At 38.7% G+C, this 23196-nt stretch overlaps 1 protein-coding gene across 12 annotated transcripts in view; it reads right to left on the bottom strand.

Moving 5' to 3' along the window:
• SYNE1 (spectrin repeat containing nuclear envelope protein 1) overlaps positions 1-23196 on the bottom strand; it is a 350189-nt gene that overhangs the window by 24234 nt on the left and 302759 nt on the right. For 9 of the 12 annotated variants that reach the window (XM_072995212.2, XM_078383243.1, XM_078383236.1 and 6 more), the window contains 8 exons: positions 17643-17805; positions 9819-10006; positions 8559-8709; positions 4209-4391; positions 3886-4023; positions 2691-2882; positions 1351-1681; positions 248-316 (listed from right to left, as the gene is read on the bottom strand). In XM_072995212.2, the coding sequence (XP_072851313.2) occupies positions 248-316; positions 1351-1681; positions 2691-2882; positions 3886-4023; positions 4209-4391; positions 8559-8709; positions 9819-10006; positions 17643-17805 (1415 nt within the window). Of the gene's footprint in view, positions 1-247; positions 317-1350; positions 1682-2690; positions 2883-3885; positions 4024-4208; positions 4392-8558; positions 8710-9818; positions 10007-17383; positions 17811-23196 lie in introns of those variants that run through there. The other 3 variants (XM_078383245.1, XM_078383244.1, XR_013540562.1) reach the window with 3 other exon arrangements.

The raw sequence follows: 23196 nt of genomic DNA, 5'->3' as shown, positions 1-23196 counted from the left end.
ATCTTAGCCCTCGTCATTTCACCGATCTATTAAAACTTGTTTTTAAAAAATACCCTGCAAATCTATAAAAGAGATGGCATTTTAAAATGTGCTTTTAATGTAAAAAAAGGTCTCTGTTGACATGCAAGTGCTTTTCTGTAAGGATCAATGGCTGTGTTAAGTAGTGAGTAAGACAGCAGAGGTGCTAAGAAGGCACTTGTTATAGGTGCTTTGAGTTCTGGCAATTGTTAGGCTTTTTAATGCCTACCATAAGTATTTCTAAGAACATTTGCAGTAACTTTTACATAGGCCTCAGGGCTCTCAGGGATCACTATATCTGCAAAAATAAAACACAACCAGAGTTGATTGGTTATCAAGAATTACTTGAGGCTCCTTCCTGTGAGATTTCCTAGGCAAGAAAAAACAACCAGTTCTACATGTTTTTCACACACTTCTTTTAGACAAGGGGAAATGGCTTTCATCATGGAATGTCCTCTGAGAAAGGTTTAATAATCCAAGTGAATCAGCTGCAATACAGACAATATCCAACACTGTCTATCCACCAGGGGAATTGAAAAGATTTTGTCTGCCTCCTGCAGCCATCCTTTACTGCTATTGGACCTTCTCAAGGAGATCTGGAAGGGATACAAGAGGGTTTGGCAGGAAAAGCAAGGGGAAGCTCTGTTGCATTACCTGAAGTCTACTTGCATGACCCTGCAGGATTGCAGAAGTGCAACAACACATCAAGCACTGGTTACTACAGAGCAGCAATGGACAAATCAATCTAATTCTAGACTGTGCCAGTTTCATTCTGAATGTATTCTGTTCTGTTTATATATTAATTTGCATGATTCTTTTAAAAATCTACATGTCTCCAGCACAGCCTTTACCTGATCAGCACATGGGAACTGCTGAGTGTGTGGGTATGGAGAGTGGCTAAGTGTCTAAAGAATACTTCTGAAAAGCAATTATTTCAGGTTCAATGTTGAAGTGTATTTAACAAATGTTGGTTTTCTTGGAGTTTACCTTCATTCTGACCAATTTGGTTGTCCGATCTAACCAGTTTTATTTCAGTATCACTCCTTGTTCCCCCTTTTTGCCAGTAACATGATGTCTCAGAAGCCTGAGGCCTGCAACCTCCTCCCAAATACTGGCAGGCTAAAGGACCGCTCTAGGGAGATTTCCAGAAATCTGAAAGGGCGGCCCTAAATCCAATGTCAGTCCTAAATGCTGCTGAATCAATGAAACTTGTGTTAGCAAATTCCCATTTATTCGGTGGGACTAACGATTGGATTTAGGCCATTATATCTTACTTCACAACTTGCCTGCAGGGCTCTATAAAGGGGCTTTGAGTTTACAGGTATATTATACCTGTCAGACTTGCTGCTCCTCTGAGATAAAAATCTTTGTCTTCCTGCCCTTCTTCTTCAGAATGCAGAGCTCTTGAAACGGCTGTCTCCAGATCACGGCTCAAGTCATAGTCATGATCCCATTCCAAGGGGATGGAATCTACGCTAGCAGGAGTGTCCCTCCCTGACCTTTCACTTCGGAGAGGCTGGGGAAGGGATAGGGAGAGATTAGAGGAAGGATGCGGAGAGAGAACACTGTCTGCAGATTTGTCATGCCAATGTATGTCTGAAAGATCTGCTGATTCGTCCAGCTCCACTTCCCGATCGGACAGGTCATGTTCATCGTCTGTGAGCTAGAAGGCAACATGAAAGAGTCCATTAATATATTTCTCAGCAGACCACATCTTGTTAGGTCAATAAGACAAAAATGTCACTGTGAAACATTCAAACTCAGTTTTGCTCCTTTCTTTGCTGATTCCCTGTTTGTTTGCTTTTTCCCCCTTAAACAAATCAGATAACTTTAATAAAAATAGCTATATAAAAACTTGTCTTAAATGGTTAGGGCTCATTATTCGTTGTCTAACAGGTAACAGTTTCTTTCCAAAAGATACTATCTTCAGCCAGGCAGGACTTTGGAACCAAACTGTAGTGGCTATAAAAAGATACTAATTTAAACCAGTACTAGCTCAATTTCTTTCATCTTTTGAGAACCAGCATTCTCCCATTGGACTATTTTAGTTTGAATTCCATGTTTTTTCTTCTGTACTTCTTTTTTCCACACTGAGTCTGAGGAGTTGAAAAGAGTAATGTCTGTATAGATATAAAAGTGTATCTTTTTTTTCCAAGGGAACACAGTGAAGTTTCTATGGAACTCCTTATGCAATTCAGGGCAGATCTTGTTCCTCTAATATTGCAACTTCATGATGATGCACATACAGTTTAATTACATACTCCAGACCAGCCATTCTCAACCTTTTTTTTTTGGACACAACTCTTTTAGGAGTTCTTCTCAGGTACCAAGGCTCCCAGTGAAACAAGGATACAACATGAACAAAAGAACAGGATAGTAGAATATAATTTTTTTAGCCCCCTTCAAATGAACCACCACCACCTCCCATTGAGAAAGGCTGCTCTAGATCAGGGGCATCTCAGGATATTTTGGAGCACAAATCCTATAATTCCTTACTAATAAACAAGTTGGCTGGGTTAAAAGGAGTAGTAATTCAAAACATCTAGATGGGATCCCACAGAGTGCTAGAGCCTCACTCTGTAAAGTTTTTGAACAATTACATTATAGGAACTATTAGCTGCTTGAAAATTACAGGTTTGGAAATAATTATGTTTGTTTTTAAAAATACATACTGGGAGGCGGATCAGTTTTTTGTGATACCGTTCCACTCGGCCAAAGACCTCCTGGCAGTATCGTCGAAGCTCATCAAGCTCTTCTTCAATGACAGATGCATCCAGAGGTTCACTCTTTTCTATCAGCTGCTCACCCTGGGCAATTATCTGCTCAATTTTGTTGTTGTTCAGTGAAATCTCCTGCTGAAAGGCCTGTATAACAATGGTGCAATCGTTGCTGTTGTTGCTATATGCTCAATTTCCAGTACATATTATCCCAAATCAAATGATTTGATTGAAACTATTATGATTTACATAGATTTTGTATGCTAAAAAGTATATGGAAAAATTATAAATATATATGAAAACACAAAGTTGCCTAAGCACCTCATTAGCCAAAGAATATGCAAAATTAATGAGAGAACTTTAATATTCTCAGATAATGTCCTACAATGTCAGCTGCTGAAAGCCTTTATTTTATTATCATGACAACCGCTATCAAGAGAATGAACTGATATCTTTGATGAACAAATTGCAAGAATTTCAAAGAGATACCATGTAGTAGTAATGGGAGACTTCAATTATCCTGATATCTGTTGGGAAGCAACTTGTGTCAAATATGGTCCTTCCAAAGAATTCCTGGCTTTTGTAATTTGTGATAATATTCTACTGCAAATAATGGATGGCAAAACTAAACAAGTAGCTATCCTTGACTTGATTCTAGCCAACAGAGATGACTTGGTGGATGAATTGGCAGTAAGGGGAACTATGGAGGACAGTGACCATGTTCTACATGATTTCAAACGTAACAAAAACAGGGTATAGCTACACATGTACGCTGGATGTTAGGAAAGCCAATTTCAATTAACTTAGGACAATGATAACTAAAATCCCATTGGCAGGAGATCCTGTCAGGAAGAGGAAACCAAGATGGCTAGGAGTTTCTTAAAAAGGAAATTCTGAAGGCACAACTACAGACAATTCCAACAAGAAAAAAAAAGGTGGAAGACAGCAAAAAAGACCAATGTGGCTTCACAAAAAGTTAACAGAGGACCTGGAAAAAAAGACACATTTAGGAAGCTGAAAGAAGGCCAGGCTACAAAGGATACAACAGATATGAGCCCGTCTTTATAGTGTATAAAGAAGCATATTTAGCAATGCTGATAAGGAATCTTTGCTTTATGTTATTGTGCCTTTATAGATTGTTTTTCTGTACCTTGAGTTGCTTTATCTTTGCTTGAACATCACACTCTGAGAAGTGTTCAATGTTAGTCAACTGTAGGTCCATCTCTGTTAGCCAGACCAGAATGTTGTCACGGGCTGTTTCAAACTCTTCACGCTGGCCAATGAAATGCTAAAAAAAAGAGAAGATAATCTAGCCCTTACAAATTCAGCCCTTACAAATTGACATCAAACTTTAAAAATAATCAAACTAAACTATATCTACTCATATGAAACAGCTATTCTCTACACAGACACACATGCTCTCCCCTACACATATAAACCATTAGAAGAAATGAATTGCAAAAAGAGAACTACTTTAAGCCTGCGTAGAATGGACGTCACTCGCTTTTGCAAGTCATCCCATCTCTGATTTCCTTCGTGGACCATCTGTTTAAGGCTGCCAGCAGAGTCAGTGCGGTTCTCTCGGGCCAAGCGGCGATACTGCTTGTTAATCAGTTCCAGTTGAGTCAGACTTTCATGCACTTGTCGCTGAAAAGCCTATAAAAATAGAAACAACAAAATAGTCTATTAAGCCATTGGTTTCTCTAATGGCTATCTGTAGTTTGGTTATTTTGAAAAATCCCTTTAACTGGCAATAGTTCTACAGGAGAGAGATTATTGTAGGTGGAAGCTATTACCAAGGTATTTATCTGGGCATATACAGAGTAATGTATGCGATTTTCTATTGGTGCCACAATATTTCACAAAGAATAAATCTACTCAAACTTTTCTTCACTGAGTACGGACTACATGTTAATACTGGCATGACACTCAAAATGGCACCCTTGCGTGGCCTCTTCTCACTGCAGGACTATGCAAAGGGAGTCTCCCTGCTGTGCTCCATAATGTCAGCCAGTAGAATACAGAATGGGAGACAGAAATGTACAATAATGTTGATCTCACATCAGAGGACCAGAAATGTAAATCTTTACTTACTTCACTCTCACAGGTGAGAACAAAATTATTACAAGTTTTCTCCCAGTGGTTTGGGGAATTTTTCTTATTAGTTTTTGAACTATTTCATGAAAAAAATGCACAGAGACATCATGTTTTGCTTAAAAATTCTCTGACTTTTACACTACATCCTTTGTATTTTACAAAATACCTTTACAAACATTCAACTTCCCCCATGAAATCTGAAGCTTTTTGCTATCGCTGCTCTGCATAAGAAAAATTTAGTAACCATTGTTTTTTTTCCTCCTGTGAGAGAACAAAAACCTAATTTTTTCTTATGCAGAGCATTGATAGCAAAAAGCTTCAGATTTCATGGGGGAAGTTGAATGTTTGTAAAGGCATTTTGTAAAATACAAAGGATGTAGTGTGAAATTCAGAGTATTCTAAGCAAAACATGATGTCTCTGTGCGTTTTTTTTCATGAAATAGTTCAAAAACTAATAAGAAAAATTCCCCAAACCACTGGGAGAAAAGTTTTAATAATTTTGTTCTCACCTGTGAGAGTGAAGTAAGTAAAGATTTACATTTCTGGTCCTCTGATGTGTTATAGGCTTACATTGGACATGATAAAGTGAGAAAGGGCATGGGACTATTGATTCAACATTTGACCCATCTTATACTTTATGTTTTGAGACTGCAATATAAATGCTTCTTCAAAACATGTGAATCAGTTGTCAGTATATGAGACATCAAAATACTGTACTGTGGGCATTTAATACAGCCATAAGTATGATGACAAAAATGTATGATGACAAAAATGCAGCACTTCTTTCATGAAAGCAAAGGCAGTGTGATTTAAGGAGGGTCTCTATTAATTTGGACAGAAAGCAAAGGGGAAGAGTTATATGATTATAAAAGTATTTGCCTACAAGCAAAACTGAGAGAATTAACAGGATATCTACTGTGGCCCTATAACATATCCATCTGGAAGGCTCAGAGGTGGGTATTGCTAATTTTCAGGGTGTGGTAAATTAAGTTTGAGATTAGAAAGGAAATTTCCATTACATAAATTCAACAAAAGACACAGAGTGGTTGTTTCCCTCTTCTGTGCTCTACAGACTGGTGCTTTCTCTTGAATTATTTAGATGTATTTGCTCTGCATGACATTTTTCTGTATGTTAACACTTAGACTGGGGAACACCAAGATGTTCAACAGGGCCAGACTATAAAATATGATGTTATACTAACACTGCAGCTGTCTGATGAAGACATCATATCACATATGCCAGCCCCCAAAACTGTTTCAAACAATACTGCATTTCAATCTATGCTGTTTAGGATGTAACAAAAATAAAATGAAAATAATAATGGAATGCATGTCTTAGTATACACTACAGAAGGGCCACAGATTGATAGGTAGGTAGATATTTTAAAAAATTGAAGGCAGGGGAAGGCAAACAGAGAAAGAAAACCAGGTGATTAAAAACATGCCAAATCCATAGTAATTTAGTATTAACAAAGCATACAAAATACATTCTATTAGACATATGTACTGGGAGGGTTCAGTAAATTTTAGCTGAATTGCTCTGTTCTACCCTTGAATTACTGAGTTTCACAAGCAAAATAACTGACAGACACATTTATGGTAAGCAAGAGCATACGGTTTTTGTTCCCATTTGTTTTGGTGATTCTGCTAATTAAATTGAAAATAGGCAGTTGTGCAGCAAAGCTGCAGCCAAGGACAAAAGAGAGCTATGTAATCTGAAACTGCAAAAATCCCTACTCGGTTCCTCTTACAAGTGAACAATTCAATTTAAATGCCAATTTGGAATATAGGATAGGTGTATATGTAAGTACATTTAAAAGAAGAAAGGAAGGAATATGGCAAGCATAGTTCACAGGGATGAAAGATGGTGTGTAACAGGGATGTCAGTAAAAGAGGTTGCTCTTCTAGAGACAAAATGAGCCTGCCTCTGAATCTGTACGGAATACAAGGGACTTAAAACAGGCCATCCTTTTATTTGTTCAATCACAGTTGCTACTTCACCTGTTAGTAACTCTTGTACAGAGGAAGGACAGCTGTGCATGTTTTCAAGATCTCAGTGCCATCTTAAAAATAATGGGTTTCTGTACTGATATCACCAGCTTCCTTTAGTTTCTTTTGTAAATAATGGCATTTATGAACTAAAGCCTTCAAGTGAACTTATGTAGCTGGAATGTTTGAGCCTTCAACATCACCATGCCAGTTGTTCAACCATTTGCTATTACATTGTCCCTTTTCAAAACCTTTAAAAATAGCAGGGCTAGGAAATAACCAACTGCCTTATTTCAACTTACTGAAGTTATTCACTGGCCCTGTACTCATGATATGGGAGGCCAGAGAGCTGCATGCTGCTCAATCACTCTGTCATCAGCAAAAGGATTTTTGTTCTATGTCATCTGACAGCCAATAACTATCCTTCTCTGGTGGGTCCCTCCCAATAAACCAGAGAAAGAAACCAGTAACAAAAACATGGGTTCTTTCTAGGGCTTGTAGGAAGGGAACCAGTCATATAATGGAAACTACTTCCTACAAGATGGTAGGACTGCAAAGGAAAAGTTCCACAGGTTTGTTTACAACGTCCTAATAAAAGCCGGAAAAACTAAGCATACAGGACCAGCAGCCTGGTGTCTCCCATTTTTTTCACAACAAGACAAGGTGCTTGGCTGTAGAACCATAACTAGTTATTTTGGCACCTATGGCAAGTGGCATCATCACTCAACCACTCTGCCTGAGATACGAGTGCAAGACCTCCATGAGAAAGGAGAACGAGAAGGCCATGTGTCCCCCAAAGAAAGTTCTTGTTGTTGTTGTTTTGAAAAAAAAAGGAAGTGAATATTCACCGGTAGAGTCACCTCTAGATTTCAGTGGCTATTAATTTTTCATGCCCTGGGATCAAGCCCTGTTCCAATTACATCCCTGCTTAGCATGTTGTATCATGCAAAATACACACTGTCTGAACCAAGGGCAATGGTTTGCATATATATGGTTTTGGAGAAATAAACCTGGGTCATTAATCATGGTTTTACATTATATCATCATCATCCTCTTCTTTTTCTTCATTTTCATCCTCGTCATCATTTTAGAACAATAGAGGCATAGTGGGGAATTGAACTCCCAACCTGTGACTCCATAAGCAGATAACTAAATCACTGTGACGGCAAGAGGAGAAGGGGACGACCGAGGGTGAGATGGCTGGACAGTGTCTGCGAAGCAACCAACATGAACCTGACACAACTCCGGGAGGCAGTGGAAGATAGGAGGGCCTGGCGTGCTCTGGTCCATGGGGTCACGAAGAGTTGGACACGACTAAACGACTAAACACACACACAAATCACTGTGCTATTGTTTCCCTAACAATAGCTAACAGTTGTTATTGGTTCAGATGAAATATTACTTTTTTCTAGTTCAGATGTTACAAGTAATAAATTGGTTGAAAATGAGAATGGGAACGTCCAACTTTTCCCTTGTGATTGAAATAAGGCAAAAGGGAAGCACACAAGAACATGTGAAACGTTATGTCATGCTAAACTTTGTTTCAGCTTTAAATTAGATTTGTCCTTCTTGAACCCTTCAAAATTAGAATTATAGGAAGATTTAATAATTCTACTGCTTCTTTTAATAAATATTCTCCCTATCAACTGATATATACTTTCTGATTGAAGTAAAACAAGTTCAACTGCCATAATGGGATCAGCCAATATTATATTTCATAAAATTGGAACAAGTCACCTCAAATTTCTTCAGTTCTTCTTTAGCAACTGTATACAGTACACCAGAAGAACTAGGAAAAGCAGCAGTCCTTTCAGAAACGTTCAACCAGTCTTCAAACCGAGAGTAATCATCCAAGAACTTTTGCCACAAACGCCATGTCTCTTCAATTCTGAAAAAGAAAATGAGGGCAGGAGGAGATTCGCATTAATTAATTTTGGTTTTTTCATCCAGTTCACCAGCTGCAATGGGAAAATCATGCTGCACACTTAAGCATACCCAAGCAAATAACAGTTGTATTGGACAATAATTGGCTTTTAACCAAAGCTTGACAGTAACTTTGATTAACAAGCAACATAAATCGCTGGCTCAGTCCAGCTTGAGCTGGAATAAGACAGCTGTGAGTTGTTGTTCCCTCTCTTTATGTACTGCAAATTCTCATTTGGAATTCCAATAAAATCTTATTTTGAGCTCATTATAAGTGTACTGTAAACCAAAACATGAGCAGAAGTTGCTTGGCAATGCTATCTTCTTTATCCACAGCTGCTCTGTGATTTCCTAACACAAAAAAATTATTTTCTTGTGTTGAAGTCTGCAATTAACCTGGTGTTAACCTGGGGGTCAGGAAATCCTGGAGGTTGTCCGTCTTACATATATTTAAAAAATCAAATTAGCAAATAAATGAATATGTTTGTCTATATGGAGATGCATATATTAAACAAATCATCCTCAATGGAAACTCCGAAAAATTCCATCTGTGAAACGTCTTTTTATAGGTCAGCAGGTTTGGGGCTGAATTTTATCTAAAGAGCTCCATAGCTGCATTTCCCCTGGAGAAGAGCCATAGGTTGGAGGAAGCATACATGATTTACATGCAAAAGGTCTCAGAATTATTAGCAGAAACTTTAATTAATACAGGGGGTTTGACAATGTGTCATTGCCTTTGGAGAAATCTGAAGAGTCATCTAAAGCACTGGTTCTTAACCTTGGGTTACTCAGGAGTTTTGGACTGCAACTCCCAGAAGCCTTCACCACCAGCTGTGCTGGCTGGGGTTTCTGGGAGTTGCAGTTCAAAAACATCCGAGTAACAAAGGTTAAGAACCACTGATCTAAAGCAGTGGTCCCCAACCTTGGGCCTCCAGATGTTCTTGGACTACAACTCCCAGAAGCCTTCACCACCACCTCTGCTGGCCAGGATTTCTGGGAGTTGAAGTCCAAGAACATCTGGAGGCCAAAGGTTGGGGACCACTGATCTAAAGAATCACAAGGTGTAGTACTTACTTGAGTCGCCTTTCCATTGACATAGCACAGATGTTCCGCCACCTCCGGTCAAGGTTCCGTGTGGCCTGCTGGATGGAATCACATTCTGTCTCAGTGGCACAAGCGTCGCAGTCATGAAGAAGAACCTCACAAAGGTTGAGGACAGACGCAACGCCAGTGCTGTGCTTTTCTATGTCTCTTTGCAGCTCCTGCAGGTCAAGATATGAACTTGTAACCATCTTAGATTTTAAAATGGGGGTGGTTAGAAATACGCAGCATAAGCAAGCAAGGCAAACAAGGATAGGAAAAACTAACTTAGTCTATCAACTGATGATCAACCGAAAGCTTTCAATGAATACTTACAAATCTCTCTCTCAGATTCTAGCTGGTTGTGTTTGAAAGTAAGGCCCAATCTGTGGTGCCATTGTGGGAGTAAGGGAAATTAGCCACTCCCAAGGCATACATGCAAGCATTCTTTTACACAGTTAAATGGCTTATTAAAAAAAAGAAAAAGAGTCTTGTACTCAGGATGGCAAAAATATTTTTGTTTAAAAAGAAGGAAAAGAAAGTACATTTTGATCTTATTGATAGCAATGGAACAGATACAGAACCCAGGCTCTCTCTCTCTCTCTGTGTGTGTTTAATTTTATGCTGAAAATATCCAGGACCAAATCACTCTGCCTTTCTTTCTGAAGTTTGGAATGATACTCCTTGCGCAGTGAAATAAATCAAATTTTCAAATATAGTGTTCTCCAGCTCTACAATAACTGTGTGGTACACCTTGAAGCATCTTAAATATTTCTTTGCGGTGACTTGATTTGAAAACCAGAATTCTTTTCGTCTGATGTTTATCATCATTCTTCAAACATTCTGCTGGTGAATGACTATAGCAAGTAGGGTGGATAAAAATCATTTTTAAAATAATCAATTTGATTTAAATAAAAATTGATTATTTTATTTAAATAGTCCTAAAAATCTGATTAAAAAAAATAAACTGTGATTTAAATCAATTTAAATCAAATCCACCCTGGTAGCAAATAATTAGCCTAGGTTAAATAAACCTAAAAGTCTGAAATTCAGTCTATACACACAGTGAAAAGTGCTCATGCACTTGCAGAGCATTATTCCATAAAAGATTGAAAGTGGTTGCACCCCTGCAACTGCAGATCATAAAATAAAATAGATTTTAAAAAACCCAAACATTTCCAGCATTTCAAGACCATGGTACTTAGATAACTGAAATGTGACTAAAGGGACACTATTATTATTATTATTATTATTATTATTATTATTATTATTATTATTATTATTATTATTATTATTATTATTATTATTATTATTATTATTATTATTATTATTATTATTATTATTATTATTATTATTATTATTATTGTTGTTGTTGTTGTTGTTGTTGTTGTTGTTGTTGTTGTTGTTGTTGTTGTTGTTGTTGTTGTTGTTGTTGTTATTATTATTATTATTATTATTATTATTATTATTATTATTATTATTATTATTATTATTATTATTATTAATTTGATTTATATCCCACCCATCTGGTATATCATACCACTCTGGGCGGCTAACAACAAAAGACCAGGGATGTGCACTGCGCCATTCAAAATTGAATTTACTGATTTTATTTAATTGAAATAATTATGCAGCCTACAGTAGCATCTGAAGCTTCTTCAGGTGCCAAACACCTAGGTCACTCCATAGACTACGTTCCTCAAAAATCCTCAAAGGAAGAATTGGGGGGGGGGGCGGACAGAGGGAAAGGGAAGCAATCTGTTTTTTTCTCCTGGTGCCTAGTAAGCAGCAAGGAGGAATGTTACTAGAGTGAAAGGATGAACAGGCTGAGTACTAGGGTGGAAGGAAGGAAAGACACACAAGAAGGAAGATGCTAACATGATCAAAGGGAAAGAAAAGAAAGAGCACAAGGGTTTTGGTGGGGAGTAATGGGTTTCTAACAGATGCAAAATTGATACATGTTGAGCAAGTGATAGGGCAGAGGAAAGGAAAGAATGGGAGACAAGAAAAAAAGGGGGAGTGGGATAAAGAAAGGCCATGGAGAGATGCAACTACAGGGTTGTAATCCAGGTAAAGCCGATACAAGCTGAAGAAGTACTGCTGTGGAGGGAGATGAAAACTGGTGAGACTTTTTTTTTAAGGAGGACAGTAAAAAGAAAAATTAGAGTGGGACGGGATCTAAGGGTTTCCAACTCCAGGTGGAATTTGCATAGGCCATATGAATAATGGGACAGTGAGAAGAAACAAAAGGGATGAGAAAGAGCACGGGGGGGGGGGGGAGGGACTGACAGGTTTCTGGAGAATAAAACTATGCAGTGGAGGTCCTCTCTATACCCTGCATATTCTTCCTCAAAGACATCCTGTGGTAAAGGGAGAGATTACTACAGGCCAATCAGTCAGACACCTGGTTAGAACAGCTATGGCTTTCTTTAAGTTCCAAAAGTAGTACAGAGTAAGATCAAGAATGAGATTACGGGGAGGGGAGGAGGATTTTTCTACCATTGGAAAAAACAAACATCATTGACTATAATTTTAATCTTTAAAAACAAATTAAGAGAAACAGGATCAGGGAGGGGAGGATGATAAGACTGCAGCCACAAAATGGTCCAATCTGTCTCCCACTACTATGTCTTTCCTATCAGCTGATTGCCCCTGTAGTTTGTTTTTTGCTGGTGTGTGTCTGTGTCAGCTAGACCAAGGATGTATTAAGGTACATATGTTGAGTCACTGTAGCGCAGAACGAAGGGGCAGGTGCTCTTCCTGCTCTTCATCACCATGTCATAGTGTACAGATGCAGAATACTGAGCTCTATCAGCATGATACTGGCTTCATTCACACATAATGGAAAACAAATGTTTAGCACAACCTCCCCCAACCAGGTGCTCTCTCAGTATCAATCTGTATCAACCTTAGGCAGCGGGACAATTATCAAGAACAATTGGAATTGTAGACCAAAACACCTAAGCAGCACCAGGTAGGGAGAGACTGGCATAGCTTTGTACGAAAGAAAGTAGAAAGAATTTCCCCCAGAAACGGCAGAGTTTGTGTTATCCTCACACCTTCTCTTCCTCTTATATTCTGAAGAAATAAAAACAAACCAGAATTCAATTCTATGCAATCAGATTCCTAACTTGTCATTACATGCAAAACAGGGATTATGGCCTTGTTTAGAACTGAATAGAAATCTAATTCACTATTACAGTACTATCACAACAGACTAGTAAAGAGAAAATAATTCATTCTTTTTCTTGGCTAAGAAGAGGAGAGGGAGGCAATGGAAGTCTGAGTTTTCTGTCAAACTCCTTTTTTGCTTATCCAGGTAGCCTCCAAACATAGAACTATGAGTGATCTTAATGCAGTTGACAGACAAAATTTTGGCCCCCCTCGCCTACAAAATTTTGCCCCCCCCTCCTCTCTTCAACATTGGCTGTACTGGGCCCATAAAGAGCCAGGAACAGCCATTAGAGAAAACGCACATATGGAAATGGGGAGTGCCTGGATGGTTTTGTCTGGGTGTACGGGGAATGCCCCCCCCCAGAATAAAAAATGCTGGTCCTGGAGGTTTTCAAGAGTAGAAGCAATGCTCTCTCACACACTCTTTCTCTCTCTGAATTTTGATGGGATTTAGCGACACCTCAGAGTCCCTTAGGGGCCCACAGAAAGTTCCTGGGGAAATACCTTTATGCTGTTTAATCGTACCTTTGAATTACAACTTCTTGGCAATAACTTCTGAGATTATAAAAGAAGTATTAAATATGAGAATGTGACACAACATTAATTTTAAGCCAAAGTTGAATTTGCTCCCTTGGTGCCTTTATGCATTCTGCAACAATTTCTACTGTGATGTAACAGTAATTTGTTGTTCCTGACAGTTACAGACGGTGCGGGACATAATCCATCGCAGCGCTATTGGAGTTCTCCATGAAACTCATGTAGCGTACTCCCTGGGCATATTTTTCTGACAATAACATGCTCATGGGCATCATTAAGGAAGAAGATGAAGAAAAAATTGAAAGTTATTTTGGAAGGATAAGCAGGGAACAATATTTTGGTATGTTTATCAGAAACAGCTTCAGAAAGTGGTAGGGTCTGATGTGAAAGAAAGAACTGGGGTGTCAGATTAGGGAAATCCAGCTGCAAATTCCCACTCAGCCACAAAGCTTCAATCAGTATTTGATCTAAACCACAGGTTGCTGTAAGGATAAAAAAAATGGCCGGGGATGGGGTTTTCATATGCTCCATATGTACTTCACCTCATTCTCTCACTACCACCCCAAACAACAGTTATGAGGAAGAGGTAAGGGAAGGAGGTACCTGTGGCATACTTATGTGCAGCACAGAGCAGCAAGCACAGAATGTTTATGACTGTGAGAGAAGAAGAGGCTGACTTGGAGCTAATTCAGAGAGAACAGGAAATTTGGACCCAAATAACATGTTCAGTAACAAAGATCAACAAAAGACTGCACAGGAAGAAGTGCTGATGAATAAATATAACAAATTGTCTTAAACCACAACTGATCTTCCCTCAGAGAAAACAGATAGAATGAAGATTCAGCTCAGATCATTAAAGAAAATTAGATAAAAGGCATGCACTTTATTCCATTGGAAAATATGCACATGTAATCACCAAGCATGCAAGTTCCTTGGATCACACATTAATTCTTACTATGGGCCCTTGGTTCAACTTACATAGCATGCTAACACTTGACAGGGAATATCTGCATGATCCACAGGATCCACTGCCAAGATAATTAACAATATTGTTGTATGGTTGTTGTGGGTTTTTCGGGCTCTTTGGACGTGTTCTGAAGGTTGTTCTTCCTGACGTTTTGCCAGTCTCTGTGGCCGGCATCTTCAGAGGACTGGAGTAGGAACTCTGTCCATGCTCTGTTGCTGTTTGTTGGATAGTATCTATAGTTGTGGGAAGGGCTTTTGTCTTTTTTCAGGAGATAGGATGATCAGCATGTTTTTCTTGTGATGAGGGGGGATAGGGAGAGATTATCTGTCACTGTGATTGATGGGTGTCGTTAGCTGGTCTTTTTTGTGCAATGATCTCTGGCCCTTGTGGCTGGGTAAGAGTTCGTTGACCTTTTGCAGTTTGTATTTTTCAGAATGGGGCGCCAGGCCATGTTTAGTTTCAGGCCTTCTTCTTTCCTGTTGAAGTTTTGTTTATGTTTATGGATTTCAATGGCTTCCCTGTGCAATCTAACATACAGATTGCTGGTGTTGTCCAGTACTTCAGTATTTTGAATTTCATGTCCAGCTTGTTTAGGGGCATGTTCAGCTACTGCTAATTTTTCCGGTTGTGTCTCTCATGTTCTTTGATTCTGGTGTGAATGCTGCATTTTGTGGTCCCGATATATACCTGTCCACAACTGCAAGGTATCCGGTATACCCCTGCAGTGGTGAGGGGGTCCCTTCTGTCCTTTGCTGACTGACATTTGTTGCATTTTTGTGGTGGGTCTGAATACTGTTTGTAGGTTGTGTTTTTTCAAAAGTTTCCCCATGTGGTCCGTGACCCCTTTGATGTATGGCAGTAATACTTTATTTGTGGGTGGCTATTTTTCCTCTTGAGTTTGGTGTTGTTTTTTTGGTTTGATGGCTCTTTTGATTTTATTCTTGGAATAGCCATTCGCCTGTAGGGCCCAATTCAAATGGTTGAATTTGGTGCTGAGAAATTGAGCTTCACAGTTCCGATTTACCAGTGTTTTGATTATGGCTCTTTTCTGTTGTGGGAGGTGGTTGGAGTTTCTGTGTAGGTACCAGTCTGTGTGGGTGGGTTTTCGGTAGACCTTGTGTCCCAATAGGAGGTCAGTTTTGCGTATGACCATGACATCTAAGAAAGGGAGTTGGCCCTCTATTTCTTTTTCCATGGTGAATTGTATATTTGGGTGGATGCTGTTGAGATAGTTCAGAAATTCTTTGTTGCATTCTTGAAGGTTTTCACGGTCGGGATCTGATGGTTGGGATCCATAGTTTGCCGGCCACAGAGACTGATGAAACATCAGGAAGAACAACCTTCAGAACATGACTAAAGAGCCCGAAAACCAACAGCAAAAAGCAATATTGTTCTTAGCCTTTTTTTTTTTTTTGGAAAGTGTAAAGTTGCTCCTACCAGAATTCTTTCTTGTAGTACTGAAAAAGGGTAGATTTTTCAGCACTAACATTTACACATCTTTGAAATCTGAGGGTGGCAACAGACTCTTAGTAGGATGTCCTGTGTTATCTACTTTGAATCATCATGGTGCACAGCCTGGCAGTTGATGTTCTCTTGTGCTGAAAAGAAGCAAATTTTACCAGTGCTGTCCTTCATTTTCCTTACCTTAAATGTTGCCTCCCAGGCATAATTCACAGTTTTCATTTTGACTGGAGAAGCCATTAAAGAACTTTGCCCCTAGGAGTGAGTCATTCCCTATGTTCTCTTCTGACTCCTATGACCTCAGAGTGAATGCAATGTCACTGCATTTTGCTTACTTACAGAAACAACTGCTTACAAAACTGATCTATCACATCAACAGTATAAGGCGGGGAAAGAGAATATAAGATTGTGACTCCAACTTTTCTCATTAGTTTCCTTCCCCTGACTATAGAACAACCTCCCATAAGTAGAGCTTTCCACACGAAAATTTTTTGCATGGGTGAACTTGGCTGCAGAAACATCTCCATGAGCTTTAAATGAAAAATAGCTGGGAGATCAATTGAATGCATTAACATATTTGTATGTGTTATCTACCAGCAAATCACATATGACCTATGGTAATTCTAGCAAGATTTTCAAGGTGTGCAACATATTTAAGGAGTGGTTTTACCAATTCCACCCCCTAGTGAGTTTTCATGGGAAAGCAGGGATTTAAAACTAAGTCACCTAGTTCATCATTGCAGCTGTCTTATTACTGCTTCCAAGGAAAATCCAAAAACTTGAATGCCTTTTGCAATTAATATATAACCTCTCTTTTTGTGGTAGCATTTAGAGGCTCAGAACTAGGATTTAATTTATTTTGTCCATTCTGCTGTGACCTATTGTAACCAGCACTGAGTTCTCAGGACTGGATGTGCTGGAAATGGTCTTTGATAAAAACAGAACAAAAATAAAACATTGAAAGTAAGTAAACAGATTATAAAAGAGAAGTGGGTGAGTTAAAGCATTTTAAAAGATTTCTTCAAATCAGTTTTGTCGAGCTAGTTTAAAACAGTGCAGATTGCACAATGGCCAAAATTTGTCCCTTCTCTTCTTCTACAGTTTTCATGACTTTGCAAATTATGCATAAGCTTGAAACAACTACACATTACTTCCATACAGCTCATGCAACTCTGCATGCAGATAAATTCAGAGGTGAGTTTAGAAACAACCAAAGTAAGAAAAATATTTGGCATTCCCAAATATAGACACTTTTTTCTCAAGCATTTATGAAGCTTGCAATATATGAATATGGAGATATTCTATTACACTAATGGCTGTAGTTAAGAGTGCCTCACAATTCACTCCAAAACTCCTACACAGTGAAAAGCTAATTTACAGCAGGAGCTGACATTGATGACATAACATTACAGTGCCTTACCTTTGGTTGGGAGGTTCAGTAAGCAGTTCCATGTTGACAAGATGTCAAAGCCAGGAGAAGGCTCTACCAGAGTAATGCTATAAGCATCACATACCTTGAAATTTAAGGGCATCTTCCTCTCACTGCCCTCTTGTAAAACTGAGCTGGGATACAGCAGGTCCATGCCTACCCCAGACTTGGATCACCCATATCAATATTCAATGGAGAATGTGGGTGTTCCATGATTTTTTTGCTCTTCTATTTCATATTTCCCTTTTACCTGCTGCTCATTTAGCTTCCTCTGAATCTCCTCGGAGTCACATGTTTCATAGACAATGGGTTTGGACAACTCTGACTCAATGTGAGCAAGCCAAGATCTTAAGATGCTCATGTTCTTGTCCAGTTGCTGGACTGCCACCAGGGTCTCCTTCAGCTTCTTCATCCTGCCAAAGTCACAAACAATGACATAAGCATACCAACAAGTCTGGCCATTATTTCCCTCTAGATAGGTACAAAAATTATAAACACATATACAGACATATCACCAGCATAGAACCAATGCTGAACAATATAAAAGTCAGTACAAAACTCTAATAAGCATTTCAGTGCTTTTCAACTACAATTCAAGTTCTTTGTTTATTGAATAAACATTTATGTCCACTGGTGTCACAGGCCTAGATGTCCCTCCGTTTGAACATATAGTTATTACATTAAACTGAATTGAAAGCAGGGCAGAAGAGTTAGGGAAGTTGGCCAGCAAACAGTTGGAGGGGGTGACATGTCCCTTCTTCAAGTTAACATTTCCCCCACCAATCTTGTTGCTTCAAGTATAGTGAAGAATTAATTGCAGTGATCTGAGAAGAACTTGGAGGGGACTGTAATTTATATATTTGGGGTGATTTCACTAGAAAGGCACTAGTATCCCTTCTGTGAAATTCTATTTATTAGTAGCAGCATATACAAATTTGAGCCATCCTTTGTTCTCCTGCATGTTCATAACCTTTCATTTTTGGCAATGCAGAGTTTTCACAAGTGTCTTGAGGTGGAAAGGAGGTGATCCCATAGAATCCTAGATTTATTTATTATTTCAATGTACACAGATACATGGTTTTATAGTGCTGCATACTATGCACATAAACTATGCTAACATGCCACTAGGTAGCTCCGTCCTTGAGAAACATCTATGAATATTCTTGGCTAACCTAGAAACAGTTTTGTGAATCTGCAGTGGCCCTTGTTGGGTTCTCTTCAGAGGTTCACTGGTATGCAACAAAAATCCAGCAGCATAGATGTTTCATTGTCCTTGGAATGTAACCATAAAATCATGTTTTCTTTGTTTTCCAAAGAAAAGCCATCAGATTGCATAACCTATCTTCAGACCAATGTCTATATATATATATAGACATTGTGTCTATATATAGACACTGAATCATACACACAGATACAGGCAAATAAAAGATTGTTTACTGGCCAATTGTCCCATCAATGGCCTGTTTTTCTCACAACAGAAATTCACCAGAAATCTGACGGTGAGATGAGGGCCCAGTTATTTTAAAAGGAAAATTATCTGGAAGCAGAATGCATTCAATTATGTTTCGAAAGCACTAAGCTATTTGTTACCATGACACACATACAATGCACCCAAGCTGTCGAATGCTTCATTCTGATTTTCTGATAACTATTTTTGTCATAAAAGCAGAGAGCAAATGTATCAAATATTTCTAAAGAAAGATATGTTGTTGTTATGTGCCATCAGGTTGCCCCCCCTCAACTGATGAGCAATCTCCAAAATGTCTTGTTCTCAACAACTCTGCTAATCTCTCACAAATTCAGGTTTCTAGGGGGTCAATCCATCTCATTCTTTGTCTTCCTCTTTTCTTGCTGCCTTCAGTATTTCTCAGAATTGTTGTCTTTTCCAGACTTTCTTGCCTTCTCACGATGTGCCCAAAGTAGAGCAACTTCAGTTTCAACATTTTTACCATGAGATAGTTCAGGCTTGACTTGATCTAGGACCTGTCTTGTTTGTTTTTCTAGCAGTCCAGGGTATCCACAAAGATTTTCTCTGGCATCAGATTTGAAATTAATCATTTTTTTTCCTGTCAGCTTTCTTTATTGTGGAGCTTTCACACCCATAAATGGTAATTGGTATTACATGACTGTGGATGATCTTGGGCATGGTCTTCAGTGACACATCTGTACACTTGATGATTCTTTAAAATTCTTTCATTGCTGCCCTTCTGAGTGTCAGTCTTCTTCTGATATCTTGGCTGAAAACTCAGTTTGGATTGATGACGGAACCAAGGTATACAAAAGCCTTAATAATTTCATTTTTTTTCATTGTCAGCATTAAAGTTATGTAGTTCTTCTGTAGTCATGATTTGGGCTGATTAATGTTCATCTGCAGTCTTGCTTTGGCACTTTCTTCTTTCACTGTCTTTAAAAGTTATTGCTGCTTCCTACTAGTAAAATGGTATCATCTGCATATCTTACATTATTGATGTTTCTTCTATCCATTTTCACTCCTTCTTCTGGCTTTCTAGTCTGGCTTTTTGTATGATATGTTCTGCATATAGATTGAACAGGTAAGGGGATAAAATGCATCCTTTTCTGACACATTTGCATATAGGAAACCATTCTGTCTCTCCATATTCATTTCTAATGGTAGCTGCTTGTCCACAATACCGGTTATGCACTGGGACAATCAAAGGCTGAGGCACATCTGTTTCTTCCAGAACAAACCATAGTTTCTCATGATCTATACAGTCAAAAACTATATGATGAGAAAGTCCAAAATGCTGCTTTTATGAGCTCTCAAATAAGGGGTCAGAGGGGACCAGCCTCCTGACTGTTTTGATCATCTTATTAGCGATTGCTTTTAAAAGCTTCAGGGAAGAAGGATCAGAAGGTACAGCTTAATGATTGCCCTGCATTATGATGAATCCGCTTTATGATGATGTTTTTGCAATCACAATTGCAATCGCAAAACAATGGTCTAAATGGGGGAATTTCGCTTAGCGATGATTGGTTCCCTGCTTTGGGAACCAATTTTCACTTTATGATGATCAAAAACAGCTGATCGTCAGGTTTTCAAAATGGCCACCGGGTGCTTAAAATGGCTCCCCGCTGTGCTTAGGGACAGATTCCTCGCTATACAGGCACCGAAAATGGCTGCCGTATGGAGCCTCTTCGCTAGACAGTGAGTTTTTAGCCCACTGGAATGCATTGAACGGTTTTCAATGTGTTTCAATGGGCTTTTTAATTTCGCTTTACAATGTTTTCGCTTAACAGCGATTTTCCTAGAACGGATTATCGTTGTTAAGCGAGGCACCACTGTAGTATTTGTTGGTTTCATTAAGCAACCTCTACATTCTCTCCACAATCCAAGTCTGGTCTTTGCTCCTTAATAGGTTACATTTTCTTGGATTTGATATAGTAGATGTAAAAAGCACCACTTAGATGTACTCTCATCATCATTATCATCATGTGCTATCAAGTCAGTTCTGATTTATGGCAACCCTTTTCAGGGTTTTCCACATAAAGAGTACTTAGAAGTGGGCTACCGTTTTCTTCTTCTGGGCATGCCCTGGGACTGTGCAGCATGCCCTGTGCCACACAGCCTGGCTCTTCTGGGATGCACAGTAGGGAACTGACCTTCCAACCTCCGGGTCCCGAGACAGATACCTAATTTACTGACCTATCCAGCCAGCTGGATATACTCTACTTAGAGTCTACTAGGATAAATTAAATGTTGTATTAAAATACTTAATATGGGATAATATGAAATATCTCCACCCTTCGTACAGTTGCACCCTTTTCACATTTTGCTTATATTTGTTGCTGCTGGGCGTTGCTGGGCATCAGAGTCCAGTTCTCTCCCCATTCTCCCTGTACAGTCAGTATGTTCCTTTCCCATCCTGTCTAAAGAAGAAGCACAGTTTCCTGGTCTGATACACAAGAAAGTTGCTCCTTGCCTATTTCTGCTGCAGATCATTGTTTCTAAAAAGCAAGCAATGTCTATAAGAAGATCCACAGTCATGTATTCCCACCATCTAAGGGTTATCAGAACACACTTGTGCAGCAAATTTGCCACTGATAAGGGAGCTACTGTACCTCTACTCTTAAATAAAATAAACCTACATCCATAACACAGAGAAGACAGCTCTCTTCTGTATATAGAGGGAAGAGATAAAGGCACAGCTCCTTTCTTCATTAATTTACATGTAAAACTTTGGCAGGCAGACTGGCTATTTGGTCCAATAAGTTTTTATATAACTGAAAATTATAGCTTATTCATCTGTTTTCCTTCAGTGGCTCAGACTGAATTATATCCATATGGAGTCCTAGAGTACGTAAGCTGTGCATTAAATTAAAATAGAACTTTAAAATAAAATCAGCAAGGAAAGTGTAAGGAAGATATATGGCACTTCCCTTATTTCTATATATTTGGCACAAGGTACTTACTGAGAAAGCAAACACTTCCTCTGTGCTCTTCTGGAAGTATTTCTGGCTCTTTTTGGCAAAATATCACAGGCAGTTTGCCATTTCCATTTGAAGGGGAATGTGCAATAAATAGGTCTCCTTCAAGTTTTTTAAAACTTCAACTCAACTAAAGTTGCATATTGTAATAATTATTAGTATTATTATTTTGCCCTGGGCACATTTAGACTTGATCTGTGGATTTTAGCTGCACACTTCTTGCTTATAGGAGATTAAGTACTAATCATGTCAGAACTGTCAATGGCTCTTTATTCATCAAACACACAAATCCCTGAATGAAGCCAAGGAACATAATTTTTGCCCCAAACCGCATGGAAAAATAAACCAGTGTCTGCTGGCATACTCCATCAGTTTTGCTCACCAGCCTGAATAGAAGGGTTTGTGGCATTTGCATGCCTGCAGAATATCTAGTAAACACACAGATGCATTGGAATATTCATAAATGCTAACTCTTACAAGAAAATGATGTGAAAGACAATGATACGCAAGGTACTGTTGCATATGACAGGCACAGTTGCAAAAAGAGCAGAGTGTAAACATGTTCTCTTTCAGAGATAAATGTAACAGAAATGTTCTTAGAGAATTGCACTGATTCTGGAAATCACACTGTAGGCTGTTTTAAGAAATTGTGCTAAGTTCCTTTGCTCACTAACAAAGATCCCACATTCAAAATAGAGCTCATCACATGACAGGTTGAAGTAAGGCTGTACAAATTTAGAAACCTTGATATTAAGTATAGTAACTCCCTGCCACTTGTTCTATTTTTAATGTAGACCAGAGTTATTACTTATTCTCAGTGCCACTAGCTATTACTGCAAAACACCAACAAATAGCCACATCTTTAGAATAACATAATATTTGCATTATTTGAGTATACATATTAAGAATGTCAATATGTACCACTAAATATAGTGGTGGTGGGGGAATCAGACAGTTACATGGCTTAAAATGCATTTTAGTCCAACTCATACATTTACTATGTTACACTGCATTGTGAAGTCAGACAACCGGTTCCTAATAATAACTTAACAATGATTTTTAAGGGAGAGGTGCTCTCAGAAAATATTCTCCTTCCTTCCTGTCTTTCTTGCAGTTCTATAAGGCATAATCACATAAGTCTAACAACTTAACAGTGAGAAAAGTTGCAGCTAGAAACTGAAGCAACAGCAGAAAGGGGAAAAAAATCTAGTTTCTTTCCTGTTTCTTGGGACAGAATAGATCCATACTACAGCTCTGTAGCACTTACATTCACTTTTGGGGGTGCAAGCTGCGATGTGTGAAATGTTCTCCTGAGGCTGAAAATTTCTTTGGGAATTTTACTTAGATATATTCTGATT

This window comes from Pogona vitticeps, chromosome 1 (genome assembly GCF_051106095.1).
Source record: "Pogona vitticeps strain Pit_001003342236 chromosome 1, PviZW2.1, whole genome shotgun sequence".
NCBI lineage: Eukaryota > Metazoa > Chordata > Lepidosauria > Squamata > Agamidae > Pogona > Pogona vitticeps.
Note: the sequence above shows the minus strand (reverse complement) of the source record. Positions and strands in the feature narration are given on the sequence as shown.